This window comes from Pimephales promelas, chromosome 7 (assembly GCF_988280905.1).
Source record: "Pimephales promelas chromosome 7, fPimPro1.hap1.1, whole genome shotgun sequence".
NCBI classification, from domain to species: domain Eukaryota; kingdom Metazoa; phylum Chordata; class Actinopteri; order Cypriniformes; family Leuciscidae; genus Pimephales; species Pimephales promelas.
The window spans coordinates 9,487,146-9,510,693 of NC_142775.1; the positions used below are offsets into that span (position 1 = coordinate 9,487,146).

The window sequence follows — 23,548 nt, forward strand, 5'->3', positions numbered from 1 at the left end:
AAGACGTCAGTTATATGACTTCTTGGGATGAGACTGTGTTAGACTATTTAAGCATTAGATATGTATGACCACTGGTATTCACAAGAAACATGAGAGCTAACTCATAAATGAAAAACTGAAAAAAGGCATTCAAATGGTTAAAGATAAAAAGTCTAAAAAAATAAATAATAATAATAATAAAAAGATTTAAGCCCAATTTATTAAAGACACAGAATTGCCTTGTGAATTTTCTCTTTTTCATCAAAAAAAGCACCCCATAATAATTCATGTATGTAAACATACAAATGCATGTGAAATATCAATGAAACCTCAAGCAGCTTTGTGTGTTTTATGTGAGTTATTATAGCACCCCATAATAACTCATGTATGTAAGCATACAAATGCATGTGAAATATCAATGAAACCTCGAGCAGCTTTATATGTTTCATAACATATAAGAGATAAGAGAGAACCGTGAACATGCAAATATGTTAATTGTACTTGCTTACTGCCAAATAAACCATATGGAGTCCATACAAATCCATACAAAATGGTAAAAGGAAACAAAAAAGAGAAGAGAAACCCATGTTTAGAGCAGAGTATTTTTGTGTCAAGCACATATACTTCCTGTATTGTATGCAGGTGACTAGCCACAACTGCAAGAGCTTTTTTTTTTCTTTTTTTTTTCTGAGAATATACTCACTATGCTCATTTTTAAAAATTAAGAAAAGAATGGACCAGCAAGCACCTTTTTCACATTTATGAGGTGTTGAATATATATTTAGTTTAAGTAAAACTGTCCGTTACAGAGATCACTCAAAAAAGCAAGAAAAAAGGTGGTAAAGTAGCACCTCTAACAGACCACATCCTGTTATGAATTTTGCTATACCTCTGTGGTTTGGAGCTCTTTCACAAATATCATCTCAGTCTTTCCAAGTCAGCACTTAACTTTCATTTCACACACTCACTACAGTTCAGTCCTTTTCATGCTTTAATGATTTAAAGTTATCTGCTAATCATGCTAAACTAATCTGCAATCAGGAGTAGAAATTACTAGCTATATATTCTATAAATGTTCATAGATCTTTTATGCAGTAAAGTTTTGAGATTGAGCAAAATAATTGTAGTTGTCCATTATTCAGTTCATCTGTGTAATACGACTAGCTCTATGTTTGGTGAGAGAGTGACAGACAAGCAAAACATATTTTGTTGTTCCTGAAACAACACACTGTTAAACAAACCTTAAAGTTTAACTAACCATAAATACAGAGAGAAATGAGATTGATAGATTAAAGCTTCAACCTCAGCCCTAACCTAAACCTACATTGACTGGAATGTTGTTTCCTACAGTGGTTTCCTACTAGGAAAGATCACAGTAAGCTAGAAGGCATAAAGATGATTTGTAATGGTTATTTGTCATTTTGCAGACACTTGGGACTCAAACATATTTTACACAATCATTTTCTCACACACCCCTGAACACACGTAGCATTCGCATTCACATGTTACTCTGGTGGTAACAATTCAGAGTTACCTTCAAATGTCTGCAGTTGCCACACACACAACAACCCACCCCACCCCAGACAGCAACATAGTGTCGGCCCAGATCCACACATTTAAATCTATGGGTTCATAGCATTTTATGACTCCCAGCATTTAGTCACCAGTAGATGTGTTATTATTTAGGTAGTTTATGTTGTTTTCAGCTTCTTGCTTCACCAAAATCTGAATGAGAAAACTGTCGCTATACCCACTATTGCAACCCTTGCGGAAATACTAAAAGTGTAACTTGCATTGTGTTAAGAATTGCAGTCTGACACATTTTGGAGCACAGCAAGGCACGTACTAAACATTAAGAACTTACTTGCTCTAACCACTGAGCAACCACATATCAATTGCATGCTACAGCAGACTTTGAGATCTTGATTGGTTAGAGATCAAGTTGGAAATAGGACACATTCATAAGCTTGCAGGAATGAAGTGTAAATCACTGAATTAGAGCAGTGAAAATAATGTGCATAATTCTTAAGATTTTGCTCAATGGAGTTGCTTTTCATCATAAACTTTCCTAAGGTTTAGTTAATGCCAGTTGTTTATTTCAGTGCTGAATTTTTGGGAAGTCATAGTGCCTGATAAAGCATTGTCATAATTGACAGAAAATGACACAGAGATTCATGCATCATGCAGTCCGTAATGCTCACGTGAGACTCGACTCCTGTTTTTATCGACACTAAAAGCAGGTAAGTCATAAAAACATGAGACATGAATTCTAGAACATCTTGAGAACAGAAGAATTCAAAATGGAATAAACCTTCCACTTCCCAAGGTCCACACGAAGAATTCATCAGATCAACAGTCAATGGAAGAATGAATGAGGTTTCAGCTGCCCTCCTCTTCCTCTACAGAGTGATTCAGACCAGGGATGAACTTCAGAAGGTGCTTGCGGACGCTACCTCTTCTGCCTCTCCTTGGCAGGGTACCAAACATGGATGAAGGTGAATTTTCCCAGCTTGGGGAGAGTGAATTGTTACTGCTGGTCAGGCTAATGCTGCGTGTTCTTGTCAGGGGTCGCGACACCCCCCCCTCCAGCTGGAAGAAGCCGCCATTTGGCTCAGTGGGGCTTAATGGACTCGAATCATCAAATACTGGTGACATGAAGGCACCATCCTCACTATCATCTGTCATTATGCTGCGGCAACTGCTGTCACTGGAAAAACGCTGCCCAGAGTGGCCCATTGGAGATGAAAGAGACATCATAGAGTCAAAAGACAGATGCTGAGCACCTTCATTCAGATTATCTGGAACACAGAAAGATATAACATTAATCCTAATGGCCCTTAATCATTCAACATCCGAAAAAACATTAGCCTTTTGAGTAACAGTTTGGTAACACTTTAGAATACGGTTCCCTCGTTAATGATTAACTACACAAGAGCCAATGAGTAACACAATATTAACAATCTAGTAACTATTATTAACTAACAAGAAACTCTGATTAACAAACTAGTAAGTAATAGCGCACAGATGAATGTGGTAGTTCACTATTACTACTGAAAAAGTAACTAAAAAAAACTCTGATTATGAATTAGTAAGTAGTATTAGTGAATATTAGTATGCACAGATGAAAGTGTTACTAGATACTTCTGTGGGAATTACTAATTATTTGGATCCGTATTATAAAGTGAAGCTCATTGGAACTTTTTTTTTTTTTTTTTATTTAACAGTCAACATACATACAAACAAACCAACATAGTGCGGTAGTAAGCAAACTTGTAAATCCATGATTCCAGCAGTGGCAAGAGTGATTTAAGAGTTTGATCTAATTGTGTATGTGAGCGGGTGTGAGTGTGGGTATGTGTATGTGTGTGTAAACAAAGTAACCATTTATTATTTATTACCATTGTCATTACCATCACCATCCCACTCCCCACTACCACCATACTGCCTATATTGTGATTGTAGATTTTTATTTCCATCCTTCCTCCTATGTAACAATTGCCATTGTGAATCCTGTATAAAATAAAATATGATATAATAAGATAATATAAGATAACCTTCCCCCACATCTCATCAGTCCCTATCTTTTCCTTATTTTTCTGGGGGGGGTTTTTGTTTTGTTTTTTGTGTTATGTGCAATGTCTAAAGTGCATTAAAAGAGGGAGTACAGTGCGAGGGTGTCTCAAATTGGGCCAGAGATGCTGTCCTGTTGAAACCACTTCTCACCTGTCTTGCCTGCCTTGGTGTTTGGCGTGTTTTTTTTTTGTTTGTTTGTTTTTTTTTTCCCCTATTCTATGTTGTGGTGCATTAAAAACCCATGAAGAGATAGGGGGGAAGTTATTGCAATAGGAATGACAATGACACTTAATTCTAGTTCTACATTCCAATTATACAGCATTGACAATGGCAATATTGATGATAATTATAATAATAATAATAATAATAATAAATGACAATGATGATGGTGATCACAACGGTGAGAGCAAAAGACAGCAACAACAGCAATTACAAAAATGAAACAATAACAAAAAGAATACAAGTGAAAATAGTAATCATAACAGTAACAGTAAAGATAGTAATAACAATGATGACAGAAACAAGTTCAAGCAATTAAAATGCACAAATTTTCATGGGTTGGTTAAGAAGGTGGGAGAAGTCGGAGTTAAGAACAGAGAGAGGATTCAGAGATCAGAAAGTGTTGGACGGCAGAGGTCAGTTTCAGATGTGTGGGGAGATGCGATGAAGGGGAGATGCGAGTTCCATTGCAATGAAGTCTGTAATAAGATTTTTCGAAATGTTAATGTGTAATTTATTTCTGGTTTTCCAGTTCATGAGGATAGTTTTCTTGGCGATGGTTAGAGCTATGAGGAGTATTTTAGAGTTTATAGTTTTATCAGTGATTATTGTGAGATCTCCCAGCAAGCAAAGGGAAGGCGACAGTGGGATGTGGCAGCCAACTATAGTGGATAGTGACTGTGTGACCTCTTCCCAAAAGGGTTTGATTGGAGTGCAGTGCCAGGTTGCATGGATGTATGTATCTGTAGAATTTTGATTGCAATGTGTGCAAACTTCTGATGTGAAACCCATTTTAGCTAATCTATTGCCCGTGTAATGTGTTCTGTGAAGTATTTTGTATTGTATCAACTGAAGATTCGCATTTTTGGACATGAGATTCGGGTCCAAAAGATGGCATCAGGGGCTATTGAAAGAACGTTTTCCCATTTTATTGTTGGTAAGTATATGGACTGAAGTTGATTTGAGATCATTTTGTATATTTTAGAGAGCAGTTTCTTTGGAGAGGAAATGTTGACCAAGTCTGATATTGCCGGTGGAAGTTCTAAATTTGTATCTCTGATGTTTATTTTTGTCAGGACAGAAGATTTGATTTGTAGGTATTTTAAAAATTTGTTGTTCCCGATACCATACTCCTGGGCCAGTTGTGGTAATGGTTTAAATGTGTTGGATTTGAAAATATGCTTAATGTGGGTGATGCCTCTTTCCGCCCATGTGTGAAAATTCAATGGTTTTTTTATTGCTTATAAAGTCACGGTTGTTCCATAGTGGAGTGAGGTTAGATGGAGCTAATGTAGAGTTTGTGATTTGGTGAAATTTCCACCAGGCTGTCAGAGTGGCGGCTATAGTTACTGCATTAAAACGTGTGTTGTTTGTTTGATTTGGTGAGGAACGGTATGTCAGCTATATTTTATTCTTTGCATAGTGATTGTTCTATATCTATCCAATCAGATTGGGTGGGGTGAATCTATTTGTATATGTATTGCAGTTGGTTAGCCATTGAGTAATATTGGAAATTTGGTGCTTCTAGTCCTCCTTGAACCTTACTCTTTTGTAGTGTAGTGAGTTTTATCCTTGGCGTTTTATTTTTCCAGTCGAAGCGAGTTATAATGAAGTCTAGTGATTTAAACCAAGTGAGTGTGGGGTGGGTTGGAATCATTGAGAATAGGTAATTATTTTTCGGTAAAATCGTCGTTTTTATTGCTGCTATCCTGCCGATTATGGAGATTGGGAGGTTGAGCCACCTGAGCAAATCGTCTTCTATTTTTTTTAACGGTGGTGTGAAGTTGAGTGTTACCAACTCTGACAGTCTGGAGGAAATCTTAATGTCTAAGTAAGTGATGTGATCATGACATATAGATAGGTGATTGATGGGGTGCCACATCCCATTTGGTTTTATGTAAAGGGAGGATGGAAGATTTATTCCAGTTTATTGCATAATCGGATATTTTTGAGAAGGACTGGATTGTTTTAATTATTTCTTGAGTAGATGTTAGGGGTTCTTGTATATATAGTAGGATATCATCTGCATAGAGTGAGATTTGATGTGTTTGTTGTGGTGTTTCAATACCTTTGATTGCTGGGTTTTGACGGATAGCTGCTGCTATTGTTCAATAAAAATCGTGAATAGGGATTGAGAGAGTGGACATCCCTGCCTTGTCCCCCTGTGCAGTGTGAAGCTTTGTGATGTTAGTCCGTTCGTTGTGACTGTGGCCGATGGTGATGTGTATAAAATCTTGATCCAGTTAATAAATGACTCTCCAAAGCCAAATTTTTGTAACGTGGTGAATAAAAATTTCCAGTTGACCCTATCAAAAGCTTTTTCGCCGTCTAATGTGGCAATGAGAGTATCTTTCTGTTGTGTTGATGAGTAGTGCATTAAATTGTATAATCTGCGGGTATTATTAGATGCATGTCTTCCTTTTATGAAGCCGGTCTGATCAGGATGGATTATATACGGTATAATTTGTTAAATTCTATGGGCTAAAATATTTTTTGCTAATTAATAATTAATTAATTAATAATTGCTAATAATTTTTATCTCGACATTTATAAGTGAGATAGGACGATAGTTGGATGTGAAGGTGTTGTCTTTGTTAGGTTTAGGAATGGGTGATATAAGTGCTGTATTCATGTGGGAAGGGAACTTTGCATTGTGTTTTATTTCTGTTATTGTAAGCTCATTGGAACTAACTAGTAATGACTCAAGTGTTACTACATGATCTAGTCATGATTTGTGCAACCAAACACTAAAGTCATTTCATTGAGATTTTTGGTGAACTTTTGGTATACTTTTAGAAAATGTCTTTAGTAACACTTCAACACTTCACTAACTAGTCATTACTAGTTGGTCCATGGTCTTCACTTTATAATACGGATCCAAATAATTAGTAATTCACACAGAAGTATGTAGTAACACTTTCATCTGTGTACTACTTACTAGTTCGTTAATCAGAGTTTTTTTTAGGTAATGGAAGTTACTAGATTGTTAATAAACTTTTTCTGTTCTCTGGGAAGCATTGAAAAAAATAGTAGTTCTTGATTAGTAGTTCTTGATTATGAACTACCGCTTTCATCTGTGCGCTATTACTTACTAGTTCGTTAATCAGAATTTCTTGTTAGTTAATAATAGTTACTAGATTGTTAATATTGTGTTACTTATTGGTTCTAATTCATTAACGAAGGTACCGTATTCTAAAGTGTTACCTAAGAGAGTATCAGACATGGGACACAATGAGGGTTTCCTAAAAACTTTAAAACAGCAGAGAAAAAAAATCTCTGATGACCGAGGCACTCCTTCATTAAAATGTCTTTATTATACAAATGACATGTCCTAAACGGACAAATTTAAAAAGCCCACGCGTAGCGGCATGAAGCCTTCTTCAGGGCATGGTGAAGCAGGTTGAAAACTGATCATAATATCTAAGACATACAAGTAGGAGCACACAACACAGGTGCTGGCAATTAGTGTTAAAGATCCACAGACAATTGCCAAGACACACCCCCCACATAGTTTTCAGCACTAAAATACAAATCACAATAAATATAACATGCATTTATACTCATATATACATTGCCAGGTCAGGTCTCTCAGTTCTCAAGAACAAATCTGTTGATCACAATATCAAATGAAAAACATACAAGCAACAAAATAAAAACAAAACAAAGATTCTGATTTCGAAAAGCAGGCTCAAGATATGACATTAGGGTTTAGGGCTGGGGGCTACTCACCAACGATAATAAAAAAATCACTAACAAAAGCTCTGACCTACTAAAAGAGACGTAACACGCTCTGACCTACTAAAAGAGAAGAAGAGGAGGAAAGACATGGCTAAAAACAACTCTAGAGTCTAGACCTGTCTTTGTTACCCAATATAGTAGTTGTGCTTTTGAAATGAAACAAATAATTAAGTCCAATTGGGGGTTAATTCAAAGTGATCCTATTCTGAAAAATGTTTTTCCAAAGCCGCCTATGACTGTGTTCAAGAAGGCACCATCCATAAGGGACAAACTTGTAAGAAGCTACCTTCCAGTTCCTAAACAAAAAAACATGGTTACAAAAAGGTTTGTGGGGAACCTATAGGTGTGGGTCTTGCAGTCATTGTGAAGATGTCATTCAGAGTAAGATTTTTTGTGATTTGAGAACACAGAAATAATTCAAAACAAATGGTTTCATTAATTGTAACTCTGAATATGTGGTCTACCGCCTACAATGCCCATGTGGGTGTTTCTATGTGGGCAGAACTAAAAGAAAATTAAAAGAGCGTTTTTATGAACACAAATACGCAATACGTGTCAACAACGAGGATTACCCTATGGCCAAACACTATAAAGCAGTACATCATAGTGACCCATCATCCTTAAAAATTCAGGGCATTGAAATTATTAAAAAATCAATACGCGGAGGTGACATTTTAAAACAGTTATTGCAACGTGAAACCTTTTGGATATGGAATCTTAAAGCAATGGACTATCCAGGTCTAAATGAGGCCTTTTTTGTGACTTTGTAATACTATTCCTTTTTTTTGACTGCTTGTTTTTCATGTGTGTTGTATATGCATATGCATGTGTATACATGAATATAGGCGTGCTACCTGTTGCTTGTGTTTTAACTTAATGTGACTAAAAACTTTAATGTTATAAATATATTATATATATTATGTGGGAGGTGTGTTCTCTCAATGTACACGAGTGTATATGTATGTTTTTTTTTGTTTTTTTTGTTGCTTGTATGTTTTTCATTTGATATTGTGATCAACAGATTTGTTCTTGAGAACTATGTGAGAGACCTGACCTGGCAATGTATATATGAGTATAAATGCATGTTATATTTATTGTGATTTGTATTTTAGTGCTGGAAACTATGTGGGGGGTGTGTCTTGGCAATTGTCTGTGGATCTTTAACACTAATTGCCAGCACCTGTGTGTGCTCCTGTAATTGCACAGGAAGATGTTACCACCTGCTGGGCATTGCTGCCTGTCACACCTCCTCCAGTGCCCATGGGTCAGCTGCAGGGTCATCAGCCAGAAACCACCGTTCACCAACGTTTCGCTCCATTAATTCTGGAACGTCTCCCTGTCACCCCCTGCAGCTGATAGCTGTCCTCCCTACTGCTGTTATCTGGGGTTAGCTGTTCTTCCCCCAACACCTATCTTTCCTCCTCAGCCAGAGCCAAAAGCTACCTTTCTCTGCATCCTCTGCCAGATCCTTTGTTGCCCTCCTTAGCCTCCTTCCGGTCACTCCTGCTTCCCTCAAGAAGTGTATAGCTGACACCCCAAGGAAACCTCGGCATCCAACCTCCACTGGGTGGATGGTCATCTTCCAGCCAGCCTCCCGGCACTTGGCAGCGAGCTCTGAGTACTTGGCCTTCTTCCGTTTGAAGGCGGCCTCGATACCCTCCTCCAGTGGTACAGTGAGCTCGATGAGGTGCGCTGATCTCGCCTTGGATGAACACACCACTATGTCTGGCCGGAGAGATGTGGTGGTTATCTCCATGGGGAACCGGAGCTGCCTGTCCAGGTCAACCCTCATGTCCCACTCCTGGTTGGGAGAGAAGGGCCTTGCCGTTTGTCTTGATCTGATGCTTCTCCTTACCCCTCCTTCCGACACAAAGATGGTGGGGTCCTCTGCTGATGGTGGTTGTTTGCTACCCTGTCGACACTCCTCAAGTACTTTGGCTAGCTTTCTCAGGACCTGATCGTGGCGCCATCTGTAGCATCCCTGTGAGAGAGCGACCTTGCAGCCTGCCAAGATGTGCTGGAGACTTGCGTTGGGAGCATTGCAGAGTACACAGGATTCTTCATTCCCAAACCACTGATGGAGGTTTCGAGGGCAGGGAAGCGTGTCGTAGGTTGACCGAATAAGGAAACTAAGTGTTGCCTGTGGGATCTTCCACACGTCTGACCAACTGATGTTCCGGTTCATGATTCCCTCCCAGATTTGTCCAGCTTCCTTGTCAACCCTGCGCCACAGCCTTGATTTTGTAGCGATCTTCCTCCATCCTCTTCACCTCTGCTACCCCCATCTCCTTCCTTTGCTTGCAATTGGCCTTGGACCAAAAGCGTGGCATCTCTCCCCATCCTAGGCCTGCTCTTCCTACCTGAACTTTGCCCATAATCTCCCGTGTTGTAGCCGACTGACAGCTTGATCGACCTCAGTTTGGGCATTCCACTTGCAGTCTGTGGACTCCCTCAGCTCGAGAACCAACCTGTTTTTTTCTTGCATGTAGCCCAACTGTATGGACTGAAGTGGCAGCTGCAGCATGTTTTTCCCAAATAGACCGTTTTCAGATAAGCACCGTGGCAACCCCAGCCACTTTCAGATGAATGAGTTGGCTTTTCCGTCCATCTTACTTATAGTTGATGAGGGAATCGCACTCATTTTCAGGGGCCACATCACCCTCCTGTAGAGTATAAACTGGTAACACCAGACCTTAAACTTCCCAGGGAGTTGGCTTTGGTCTATCCTTGCCAGTCTGTCAGAGAGCTGCTTCATGACGGTTTTCCCCATCTGTTTGTCAGATAGGTCTGCAGTATACTGCCTCTCCAGGCTTTTGATTGGTTGCTCTGATAGGAGTGGGATATTTTCCCCTCCGATGGCAAAGATGGTATTGTCATTTCTGACTTCTCTCCTGAGGGACAAGCTCCGAGACTTGGAGGGCTTGATCTTCTTTCTTGCCCATGACATCAATTCGTCCATCCTCTTCAGCAGTCTTGATGTGCATGCTGCTGTCTGAAGGAGGCTGGTGACATCATCCATATAACTCCTCATGGGGGAAGCCTCTTGCCAGTTGGGAGTTTAATCCCCCCAACCATTTGCCTTGCCCCGATGAGGAGTATCTCAAAGGCTGCTACGAATAGTATTGGGGAAATAGTACACCCCATCGCAATTCCTACTTCGAGCCGCTGCCATCCGGTGGTGAAGTCCTGGAGGGAAAAACACATCTGCAAGTTGCTAAAGTACTGAGCGACAAGGCTCTTGACGCTGGTGGGCATGTGGAAAAACTCCATAGCATAGTTGATCAGCTGATGTGGAACTGATCCATACGCGTTGGCAAGATGAAGCCAGGTGACATGCAGGTCGGTCTTCTCCCGCTTGGCCTTCTGGATCTGGTCCCAGATCATAGTGGAGTGCTCTACACATCATGGGAAACCTGGAACTCCTGCCTTCTGGCAGTTGGTGTCAACACAGCCATTCTCGAGCAGGTAGTTGGTCATCCTCCTGGCTAGCACTGAGAAGAAGATATTTCCTTCTACGTTCAGTAGTGCGATGTTCCGGAATTGGCTAATGTCTTTGGAGTTTGTTTCCTTAGGTATGAAGACTGCTACCGCTCTTTGCCACTCAGATGGGATGATTTGCTTTTTCCAGGCAGTTCTCATCAGATACCATAGCAGCTCTAGTACCTTGGGGCAGTTCTTATAAAGCTTGTAGGGGACCCCGTTGGGACCCGGTGCGGAAGAGGACCTTGCCTTCTCCACGACTTGCCTGACTTCGCTGAGCTTGGGGGGCATGATGTTGAACTCAGCCGTTGGCTTTGCCGGTTGGGGCACGTACCCTGGAGTTCCTTAAGGGGCGCTCCTTTGTGGATCACTGTACTGCTCTTTGACATGCTGCTCCAGTTTCTCCTTGGTGGTTTCTAGCCTGCCACTCTTCTTTTCTTCCAGTAGTTGTCTGGCATGCTTGAAGGGATCCTTGAAGAAATTGGCTTGCTCTTTCTGCTTCCACTGGCTGCGCTTGCGGATGCGTTCGGCTCTGCGAAGCCCGGCTAGCCTTTTCCAGACCTCCTCCCACAGGACTTTTAGACCCTCTCTCTCTGCGTGGGTTGCCTTCCTCCAATTCTTTCGGAGTTGCCGACGCCTTTGCACAAGTTGGAGGATTTCCCTTTCCCTCCTTCCTTTCTCTCTCCTGGCGGTCCTCTGTTTGGGGACAATTTCGCCAAACCCGTCTTTGCAGGTCTGGTAGATTATGTCTCCAATTATGTTAAGCTTAGCCTCGGCCCCTCCACGCAGTGATCCCTCTAGGGTCTTGATCAGGTCGAAGTCCAACTTGCGCCATGCCTCTGCTTCATTTGACTTCGGCCACTTCAGCTTGCTCCTTCTGGCTGATTCTTTGGTATCTTCATTTGGCTCTGTTCTGTCTAGCATGTTGGGAACTGGGCCTTCATGCTCACGTAGAGGCTCAGCCTCCACCAGGGGACCTTCCTCTGTGACTCTCATGCCTTCAGCAACGTTGGGTCCTTCGGCTCTGTGGTTTTTTCCCTGGCTTTTGGTCCTTCTTGTCTCACCTGCTGATGCAGTGCAAGGTTGCTGTTGGCTCCTACTTGTGTGTCTTAGATATTAGCCGTTTCTCAATATGCGTACTTGTCTGTACTTGTGTTCTTGTGGACTTGTGAAACGTCATCAGTCGCTGCCCAAGTACTGTTCCAATTCAAAGTTCACATCTAGCCAAGTCCACTTCAAATCCCCGGATGTGTTCTTGATCCGCCCCGTTTACCGAGGATGCATCGAGAGGTGACTTGTGTGGACTTGAGATAGCCAGGTAACCCAGAATGCACCTCGCAAGCGTCAATGGGAGAGGAGAAAATCCACGAAATATCAAAATACTACTGTTATTGAGTTATGAAATGTAATTTTAAGAGTGTTTCAGGCGAGAATGTGGTTGTTTAAATCTCAAATCTGTAGTTTATTTATAAAGATAGCGCCTATCTGAAAAATACATCTGACGTTTTCGGAGTTCTGACATCCAAGCCTTCAGCGGACACTCAGCGAGATCAACCCCGACTGGAACAGCTTATCCTCGGCTAGTGCTTCTGACGTTTGCCGCCGGCTCTGATCTCTCTAGTCTAGTGGATAAACCTTGACGTATAATAATTTGTCTTGTGTATAAGTCTATCTTTGGTCTCATTGAACTATAGTTTGTTCCATGGCAAAAAAAAAAAAAAAAGTTTTTGAGGTTTCATAACTTTGTCTATTTAACTTTAACATTTTTTTTATATTATCTTCACTATATGAGTAATAAAATAAAATGACATAACCCTGTCTCTGTTTGATAAATGTCAATAAAAATCAATGTTTCATATTTTTAAAATGAAAACAAAAAGATCATGTTCATTTTGTTATAAATATATGCAGTGAAGAGAATCGCGTTGCCTGAACCACATGGCCATTAGGCTAATATTTCATTTTTTTGTTAATGAAAAGAGGCAGAGTGGTGTTTTATAACATATTTCGTTTTATTGTTGACGAAAATATGCAGAGTTGTAGCAAATTTTGTTTTATTGTTGCCTAAAATATAGGCTAAATAAAGAGAACCGGAGTAGAGCGTGCTGCTGAGTGACGCGATCAAGTACGCTCTGTTCCATTTGCAGAAGAACCGGACTTGCGTCCTCTCGTCCTCGGGAGTTCGTTCTCCGGAGTCGAACTTGGCAAGTCTGAACTACCAAGGACGCAAGTCCGAAGTCTGCGTACTTGGTATTGAGAAACGGCTATTATGATCAGTTTTCTACCTGCTTCACCATGCCCTGAAGAAGGCACGCTACGCGTGGGCTTTTTAAATTTGTCCGTTTAGGACATTTCATTTGTATAATAAAGACATTTTAATGAAGGAGTGCCTCAGTCATCAGAGATTTTTTTTCTCTACTGTTTCCTTGATGTCCTACCTTGGACCGAAGAGCACCCAGGTTGAACTTTTTAAAAAAGGAATTGAGCACGCCACTCATCTTGAATCCAAACAACTTTAAAACAGCTTTTGCTAACAGCTTCACAACTTCAGATGAAGCAGAGACTAATGAACAAACAACTATAACAAAGAACACATTGATTATCGGGAAATTACACCATAATAAGAACAAAGGGGACATAAACCTTAATTTCTGCAATATAATAATTAGTTATAAATAATTATAAATAATTCAGTGTTTATTTTGTCTTTTTGGATATATGACTTTTTTATGCTGGGGTGCAAACTTAAGGATGGAAGCAGCATCTTTGTTTTTGTCCAGAGGAACAAAATTATCTTGAATGAAAATATTTTTCAGAACTTCGTATAAACCTAATTTAAAGCTGAATTCCTCAAATAGATTTGGAATTCTTCAGATCGAAACTCTCTCAGTAAGATGTATGTGTCACGAACACATACACAGGGAACAGATATCCAATAGCAGCAGTTTATTGGTAGGGTAATCCAAATCTCATAGTCAGCCAGGCAAGGGACAAAATCTAATAAAGCAGTCCAAAACAAGAAAAACAAAACATAAAACAAACTTCAAAACAGACCTCAAGGAAAGTGACATACAACAACGACTCCGTACACATACTAACACTGACAGGGAATATATACACAAATCCGGCAAAACGCGGAAGCAAAGCAGCGCCGCCATTACTGCGGGCCTTGCTGCTGCAGAAGTAGCATTGTTCTCGTAGCAGATTCTATAACAGATGTGAGATGTTTTTATTTAGTTATTTTGTGAGTATGTCCAGTGATGCCGGGAAGATCGTGTTGTGTGGATGGCTGTTTTAACAATTTTCTCTGTATTGTTACTGACACATTATGGTACGTGTTCACTGCCTGTGAAAACCTCGACACCTTTTAATGTGTCGAGGTTTTCACAGGCAGTGAACTCGTACCATAATGTGTTACATTTATAATGTTAAAAAGATTTTTTATTTCGGATAAATCTACTTTGAATCTTCTATTCATCAAGGAATCCTGACTTTTTAAAAAGAAAACATTAATAATAATCAGAAATGTTTCTTGGGCAGCAAATCACATCAGCATTTTATTACCTCGGTAATATTTAACGTTTTCTTGCGTGGCTGGATGTTGAGTTTGTATGGTCTGATGCGCGTGTGGGCTGTGATGGATTATGACCGGTGTCGTCGTGATCATTCTCAAATGTTGTGTTGCTGGTGTAGTCAGTGGTTAGATCAGTAGCAGTCTATTCTGCCCTACAAAGGCAAAGCGCAGTAACTACACATTTGGTCAAAAATTAGTTAAGACTTGTAATGGGCTTTATGGCATGTGTTCTGTCTTGTGAAAAAATATCTGGGTTAAATTATGTCCCGTTTCGGAGATGCATTAACGTTACCACATAATCTATCCATGAGATGTTTGACTGGCTGGTATAAAAACTTTAAAGGCCTCTTTCTCCATCTCTTTGTTTGCGTAGCGTTAGTTAGTGCATTTTGCCGGGGAAGTATTTATTTGTTAGTTAGTGCATTTTGTAGGGCAGTATTTATTCGGTACAGTTGGCATGTGAAGAGTTGATGGAGTTCGCGGCGGATTTGTGTATACACATCTCAAACAGGGTTAACACAGAATAGCTGGGAACAATGATAACGGGGTACAGCTGAGTGCAATGAACTAATAAGTGATAGTGACAGACAGAATGCTGGGAAATGCAGTTAAATGTGAAGGACACAGTGAGAACGAGGACCTCTAGTGCTAAATAAGGGAAACACAACCAGACACTGTGACAGTATGCCCCTGGAACACTTAGAGATGAAACTAAACTGAGTAGTTTTTTTTTTTTCTCACCTCGAGTAAGACGCTTTTCCTGAAGTGTGAGAGATTGCAGTTCCACCCATTTCTCACGAAGAGTTTGCTGTGCAGAGCGAAAACATGTAAAATGAGATCAACGTCTATGAGTCATTGTGGTAAATGTGTATGTACAGTAAGTGGATCAGCATTCAATAAGATGCCTCAGCATTCATGGTAACAAATACACTACATTATATACAATTCAGACTGCCTGGGATTTCTCAGTTATGCTGTGTATCTTTCTGAGTAAGGTTTCAGCTCTGTGTAATGTGGTAAACACACACTAAGATGCATAAATACACACCTTAAGATAGCGCATCTTTTTCTCTAATTCAATTCTCTTCACAACACTCCCGCTGACTGTCTCCAACCTTCACACACACACACACACACACACACATATGCATAAGAAGAGGAGAAAAGAGAGTGGTTTAAATTAATACATGAATGGTCAAAGCATCTTTTTTTGTAGATGATTATGTAATATACAATTTTTTTTGCTATTAGCTGTTGGTTGCTAGGATGTTCTGCTAACAAGTCTATATTTATATAAAGTTCTGGGTGGTTGCTAGGTGGTTAGACATTAGCCCAAGTCAAATGAGTCCTTGTCTCTGTGATATTCTGGATAGGGTTGTACCAGTCATTCCTAAGTTCTTGCTGACACTGGAACATTAAGTCCACACTAGAGGCTTAGTAACTACTATCTAGTTTGAAAAACTAACTCTGTACTTTATTCGGTTGCACTATTTGTTCATAAGGCAAAACATAGCTAGTAAGTCGTCTCAAAGTGACATAATATGTTGATTACCCTCAATGATCCCACAACAGCTTTCAAATAGAGCAAAAGTTGTTTTGAAATGCTGTGACTTTCAGGTTATCCTTCATTCTAAATTTTTTTTACCTCATAACTAATTGTGAAAATAAATTTCCACTAAATATGATACTTAATCATGAATAACATAATTGGTATTTATAAAAATTGATCAATAAATAAATACTGATACAATATAAAAAGAAAAAATATTTTTATTTGTTATGACTTATTTTATTTGGCATGCACAACAAAGAGCGATCCACACAACTGCACGCTGTTTAGGATGTGTTGAAGAGCTGACATCTCTTCACAAGTAATCACACTGACACAAATAATCTATTCATTTAATGTTTTCTCTCTTAAAATGTAAGCGAGTGTAAATGTCAGCATTGTCATATTTGTCCAAAGAATTCAAGTCTGTCGGGTAAAACAAGAACTTATTGATGCAGTTCAGTCATTTTTTTCCAACCATTACTCCTGATTGGAGGCTTCTGTAAATATTTAATTTATATACATAGTTACGCTTCAACTAAGTTTAATGGAGTTACGCAAAAATATGTAGTGGTGCGTAAGTTTTTTAGTGCCCATTTATGTCAAAAGTTGTAACTTACACAGCTGGTGCATCCATAAACTGTTAGACTACTCTTACAAGTAAGTCTATTTTTGTTCATAAATTTTTTACGTCGGTTACATATAAACCTTCTAAGTTTATGCAACTGGCCCACGGTGGATCAGGACATGGATCCACCAGCTGTTTGTAGGTTCTTAAAATCCAGTGCAGCTGCACAGTGGAACAGAATTTCTCCCCCCAAAAAATTACCGTGTTGGCAATTAAGTGTTGGCAATTTTACAAATTAAGTGTTGGCAATTTTTTTTCCTATTTAAAACTTGACTCTTCTTATACATCGCCTTAGTTACATTGTGCACGAAGACAGACGTAAAATGTAAAGTTGCGATTTTCTAGGATGATATGACTAGGAACTATCCACAAGTTTCCGAGGGTCGCTCCTGTAAAAAATAAAGTGGGTGAAACTTCCGGTGAGGCGGCGGAAGTAGCATTCAAATGGTATTTTGTGTGTTAGTTAGCGAAGTGGCTAGCTCTTTTTCTGAGAATTATTTTACTATTTAAAGACGCAAATCTTTATGAGAGATGTCGTTACGGAGCTCAGGGACAACATGTGCTGTTCGCGGTTGTATGTATAACTGGACTAAACTAATTCAGTGGCTTAAACGTGATTGTTTTGAACATAAGCTGAAAACGAAATCAGAGTGATCCTGCCAGAGCCCGTCTCTGATCCTGCCAACGACTGTAGTTTCCATCACCTCCCAAAAGACGACGAATCTTCCTGTGTACATTTGTTTAAATTCTTAATATTCTATAAACTCTATCAGCATGTGATTGGCTGTTCGCTACTGATGTTACACCTAAACTCAGGATCAAAGCCTGTGATGACAGAATACCAAATGTGCCAGTTTGTATTCAAGTAGCACATTCATTTATAATTTTGAATAAACTCCAAAGCACAATGACTAAGTGTGTATTTTTTATTTTAATTGTTTGTCAGCTCGCACAACTGTCTGTCACCATGCCTTGATGAGTATTGATTATTAATAATGTTATTATAATACTCCCAATCAACTACTGCGGAGGTTAAAGGTACTGTTATTTCACCCTTTTTAATTTCGTTGAGGTTGTGTTCCCACATCGTTAGCTAGTTTGGATCGCTATAACTTGAATGACTGTCAACTGTTGAATGAACGAGTGTCAAGCATGTCAAGTCGCGCTTTGTTTACTTCCAACTGGAAGTCGCGCCCACTTTTAATGCAAGGCCTCATGAGGCGTACGAAACTTGTGGATACTCTCATTCCTGCATAATAATCAGGAAACTTCACTGTCGTACCATGAGTGCAGCAGGCGTAATGTTATGACGCAGCGCCTGAAAATAGTGCCCAGCTTCCAACGTGACCGGGACTAAGTTTGTGTAGTCATCGCGCCTGCTGGACTCATGGTACGGCAGTAAAGTTTCTTGATTATTACGCAGAAATGAGAGTATAGTTCCCTGCATATCAGCCTAGAAAAAAAAAAAAATTTTGGGAGGAATGCTAATGGTTTTGTGCACTTCAATTATGTATGCTAAGCTATGCTAATAGTGGTACCGCCAGAACCGGAGATCAGCTGAATGGATTCAAAAAAGGTAAAACTCAACAGTTTAACTCTGGGGGAGTTGTAAAATGAGCGTATTACCAAAAAAAGTGGAGTATCCCTTTAACGTCAGTTAGATTACGCTATCTAATCCTAACCCTACCCCAGACCTAAACCTACGTAAAGCATCAGTTAGATGACGCACTAGGATAATGTGTGTACCATGAGCGCTCCGACTGACCTGAGAGAAAAGTTTACAGTCCGAATATTTCAGCAGTCCTTATCTGTGTCCCGTATTTTTGTCGACAGTAACCAGCGATATTAATCATTCATTGGTTTGATTATTTCCTTTCCATGAATTGGCCAAACGCGCGTGCATAACGGTCTGAAACGATTCGGATTTGTTCACCTGAAGCGTTTTCTAAGGTCAGTAATAACAAATAGAGAACAAAACAGCGTTGGTTTCAGTTGTTTCACTAGTTTATTTTGAACTAGGCAGCACGGCCCAGTGGATAACGAAACACAAAGCTTAAAGGAGTTGTGTTTACTCCCGGTCCCGGACCCTATTATTAAACAACGTTGTGACATCTAGTGAGAAGCGTTTCAATCAGACAATCCTCTCTCTTACAAACCACAAATCACTCAATGATTTTATCTAGTTTTAAATCGGATGTAACAGCCTTAACATTCCCAATAAATGTGGAATATTTATATTGAATACTATGTTATAGTCATTTATATTGCATTCGATTTATTAGGGGGGGGTAGAGGAATATATAATTAATTGTGTATATAGTTTTTTGGTCATACATATTTTGTTAATACATACATTCTCTTCGTGATATATGAACTATATGGGCCTTATGTTTATTGGGTCACAAAGATTTATCGACTTTAAAATGTGGGTCCCCAGAAAAAAAGTTTGGGAAACACTGTTAGATGACGTCTTGGGAAGAGAATGTGTTGTACTCTTGTACTCAAGTGTCAAAGCGCATGGTAACTTTGTGGGCGGGTTCCGGTGCTGTTGCTATTTTCCCGGCAGGATAAATCCCTCTTGTGCCTGGCGCAAATCTAAAAGAGGTTGGTCTGAAGTAGCTTCATTATTCATAGGTGTGGTTTGGGCGTAACGTGAAATAAACCAATCCGAGCGCCATCCAACATACCGTTTAAGAACAGGTGCGCATGTTGCATGACGGATTGTTATTATAACGGCGGTTACCAGGCCGCGCCAGGAGCGTTCACAGCCGATGAGACCGACGTTCTTGTCAGGACAGTGAAAGACAGAGAGGTGACGTTGTATGGGGATGGGAGAAACTCTCGCACATCAGCGTCGGTTAAACATTATAGCCTATACATATGTTTCTTGCCACTATTGGGCAAACAGGTCTGATCCTTCAGTACTACAATTAGCCTTAAAAATGGGTAATTCTTCATGTAAACCACAATGATTTCCCTCATGTGTTAATATTTTTCCTTGTTATAATGTATGATTTGCAAAAATAAAAACTACTGCAACTGTGTTGATGAGAGAATCAGTGTATGGGCAATTATGGGCAAGCATGCGCGCTTAAAATAGCATTATATACAACACGCAACGCGCCACTGACTTTAGACCAGGTTTTTTCTGGTCAGTGGCGCAATTGTTTTCTGGAAGTGTAAAATAGCTCCAGGGAATGTTTGCGCTGAAACACACCCTCTTTTTTGCGCCGATCCGCCCAGGGAGCCCAAGTTCATTCCCTAATTTACCGACGTCCGTCTGTGGAGGGGAAAATCCCGCTTTGCGCGCGTGCAAAATAGGAATGAGACATGCGTTTGTGTATAAAGTCATTTGCGTAAAAAATATCTAGCATAAAAAATATAGTATAGTGCATAAATTGTAACTTAACTACATCACAACTAGACTGAGTTGTAACTTGAGCATAGCTGGTGCACATGTTCCATGGTCTCCCTAGAATTTTTGTTTTCCATCCATTTTATCATCCATGAGTCTGATCACTCAGTAGCACACACATCTTCAATCTCAACACACGTTATTTGTGGATAGGTTATCATTCATGACCATATAGCACAAAAATATTTTTTACTTATACTCACTTCAGCATGTTAGTGGAGTCTCTAATCAGCTCAATAATATGTTGGTGGGTGGAACCCTCAATACTGACTCCATTTACTGACAATATAATGTCACCTGTCAGAGAGAGAGAGATTTAAAAGAAAATACGGTAACACTTTAGAATACGGTTCCTTCGTTAATGAATAACTACACAAGAACTAATGAGTAACACAATATTAACAATCTAGTAACTATTATTAACTAACAAGAAACTCTGATTAACGAACTAGTAAGTAATAGCGCACAGACGAAAGTGGTAGTTCACTATTAAGTAATCAATAACTACTATTTTTTTAATACTTCCCAGAGAACTACTGAAAAAGTTTATTAACAATCTAGTAACTACTATTAACTAAAATAAATTCTTATTAACGAATTAGTAAGTAATAGCTCACAGATGAAAGTGTTACTAGATACTTCTGTGGGAATTACTAATTATTTGGATCCGTATTATAAAGTGAAGATCATTGAAACTAACTAGTAATTACTCAAGTGTTACATGATCTAGTCATGATTTGTGCAACCGTTTGAGATTTTTGGTGAACTTTAGTATACTTTTAGAAAATGTCTTTAGTAACACTTGAGTAATTACTAGTTAGTTCCAATGATCTTCACTTTATAATACGAATCCAAATAATTAGTAACTCCCACAGAAGTATCTAGTAACACTTTCATCTGTGAGCTATTACTTACTAATTCGTTAATAAGAATTTATTTTAGTTAATAGTAGTTACTAGATTGTTAATAAACTTTTTCAGTAGTTCTCTGGGAGGTATTAAAAAAATAGTAGTTATTGATTACTTAATAGTGAACTACCACTTTCGTCTGTGCGCTATTACTTACTAGTTCGTTAATCAGAGTTTCTTGTTAGTTAATAATAGTTACTAGATTGTTAATATTGTGTTAGTCATTAGTTCTTGTGTAGTTATTCATTAACGAAGGAACCGTATTCTATAGTGTTACCGAAAATACTCATTACAGAGCTGGCAATTTTTCATGTTTAATTTAATATTCTCAATAGCATGCTTAGAGGTGAAATGAGTGGTGTTTTAGTGTTGTTGTTTTAGCCTGACCAGCTCCTGTCATAGCTGTCTTTTGGCCATTTGCACTACTGTTACTTTAGCATACATTGGTTTAATTATTTTGCACAAAATGCAAACACAAAACAACATCTGCTTCTTTGATTTTCCCACTTGTGATATGCAGCTACTTAAACAGCATGCCTCCAGATGCCTGCCTGCCTCCAAATGTAATGCACTCAAATTGCTACCTTGCCCTGCGCAATGTGAATTGTAAATTTAATGCTGTTATCAACCCTTTTCATGATCTGTAATCATAAAAACAAAACATTTCTATATGTTAAATACTTATTTCAAATGGAAAAACTTTACCCAATCACAACAATGACCATTCACACACTTAAGTCTTAAATGTGCTGTTTAAATCAGACGGTCCAAAACATATTTGGAAATTTCTAAATGGTGATAGTTTCTTTTTGTAAATATCTTATTAACATTAAAAGTGGACCTCATGTAATATTAAAAAGTTAACTCCCATTGAATGGAAATTGACAGGCTGATTAGTGCTTTCCATTGAAAAAAATAAATGCTTCATGCTTGACAAAACATGAAAGTCCATGAAAACAGAAGAGAGCAGTACATCCGCTGTGTTAAATGTAGATGTGGTTTAGGCTGGTAAATAAAATAGCATGTAAACAAGGTCAGGTCAAATGGGTGGAGTGAGTAACAGAAGAGGAAACGGAAAACCTGCTCACCAGCAGTCAAACCTGCAGTTTCGGCTGCACTGCCATCCTGCACACTGCACACAAATGTGCACATCTCCACCATACTGCTGTTCTTCACCTTTAGACCATATGTCTGCACAAAGAGACACACATCCCAAACAACTGTTACTGAAAATATCATTAAAAACATTTATGCTTGTTCTAAAAATATTATCTTATCAATTAGGTCACACTAAAAATATCAAAGGAAGTAGCATTTACAACTCTGGAGACATAAAAAAGCATTTAATGCAGTGTGAAGCATTGCTTAGGAGTATAAAAACAAACCTGGACTTCAAATCCAAAGGCTTCATTGTCTTGTTTCTCCAATATAACCACTGTTCTGCACAAAACAGGAGAGATGTGAACCAAATATTTGCATGAGAAACATCAGACATTCATAGAGAATCAGTAAATCAGGCTTACCTCTGAGGGTCAGTGTAATCCACCAGAGATGTCGAGTGTGTTCTGCTCAGCTGTAAAAGAATAATTCTCAGATTATTTTAATGTGATTAATCAGATTAATCCAAAATTATGTAAAACTCTAAGAATCTTGTAGGAATTGTTATTTTGCAGGAATGCATGTTAAATAAATTTAATTTGATTCTGAATAGTTGATCCATAACAGCTGAAAACTTATAAATACATTAAAAAAAAATATTCATTCAGGATATTTTGACAAAATGGATTTAGGAAAGTTTATTTTGTTAGACCAGTTAAGTTATATAATTAGAACCTCTCTGCATTCATGTTGGCATAAAAACGATATTAAGATCCCATCACTGTATTTTGATTGTCCCACCTGACTGCGTGATAATGTCCCGCCTTTGATTTCTTCAGTGTTCAAACTTTTGGCACTGTTGAAAGATCGTCGTCGCCAAAGTGTGCTTTTCTTCTTTTGAGAGCTGTCGATTATGTTGCTGTCCAGGCTGTTCAGCTGTTTTAAAGGTGCTTTAAAGTTCTTATTGGATGTCATCATGCTTCTTTATTCTTAGAACCACAGCACACAACTGCAGGCTTCAGTGTGACCTGTCTGTAGTACAGGCAGCGGATATAACCACGTCACATGACTATCAGGAACTAAAGGCACTGAAAATCTGTCTGTGGGGGTGTGTTGACCATCTTTTACGGTTCCTTTTTTTTCTCTCATCTATTCTTTCACTTTTTTCATCTTTAGCTAGTGTGCTGTGGACAGAAATTGTGCATCTTCCCTGTTGTTGTTTCCTTTTTTTACTTTTAGCTATATTTGCAGTCGTCTGAGAACAAATATGCATGAACAGCCACAGTCTTGACAAATCTCTTTCATCTGTTTCCATATCTGCACAGCTTTCACTTCTCTCTATCTTTCTGTGGACAATCACTTGTTAAGTGGTCTACACAGAGGACTT

General features: G+C 39.0%; 1 protein-coding gene across 1 annotated transcript; it reads right to left on the reverse strand.

The window, feature by feature from the left end:
• Positions 1 to 618: 618 nt before the first annotated feature.
• On the reverse strand, positions 619 to 23,212 carry cytip (cytohesin 1 interacting protein). Its single transcript, XM_039647259.2, has 8 exons — positions 22,963 to 23,212; positions 22,587 to 22,636; positions 22,449 to 22,503; positions 22,152 to 22,254; positions 20,359 to 20,452; positions 15,612 to 15,678; positions 15,305 to 15,371; positions 619 to 2,777 (listed from the first exon to the last, which is right to left on the reverse strand). Exons 1-8 carry the CDS (start codon positions 23,137 to 23,139, stop codon positions 2,359 to 2,361), a joined length of 1,032 nt encoding a protein of 343 aa, XP_039503193.1. The 5' UTR covers positions 23,140 to 23,212; the 3' UTR covers positions 619 to 2,358.
• Positions 23,213 to 23,548: the final 336 nt, after the last annotated feature.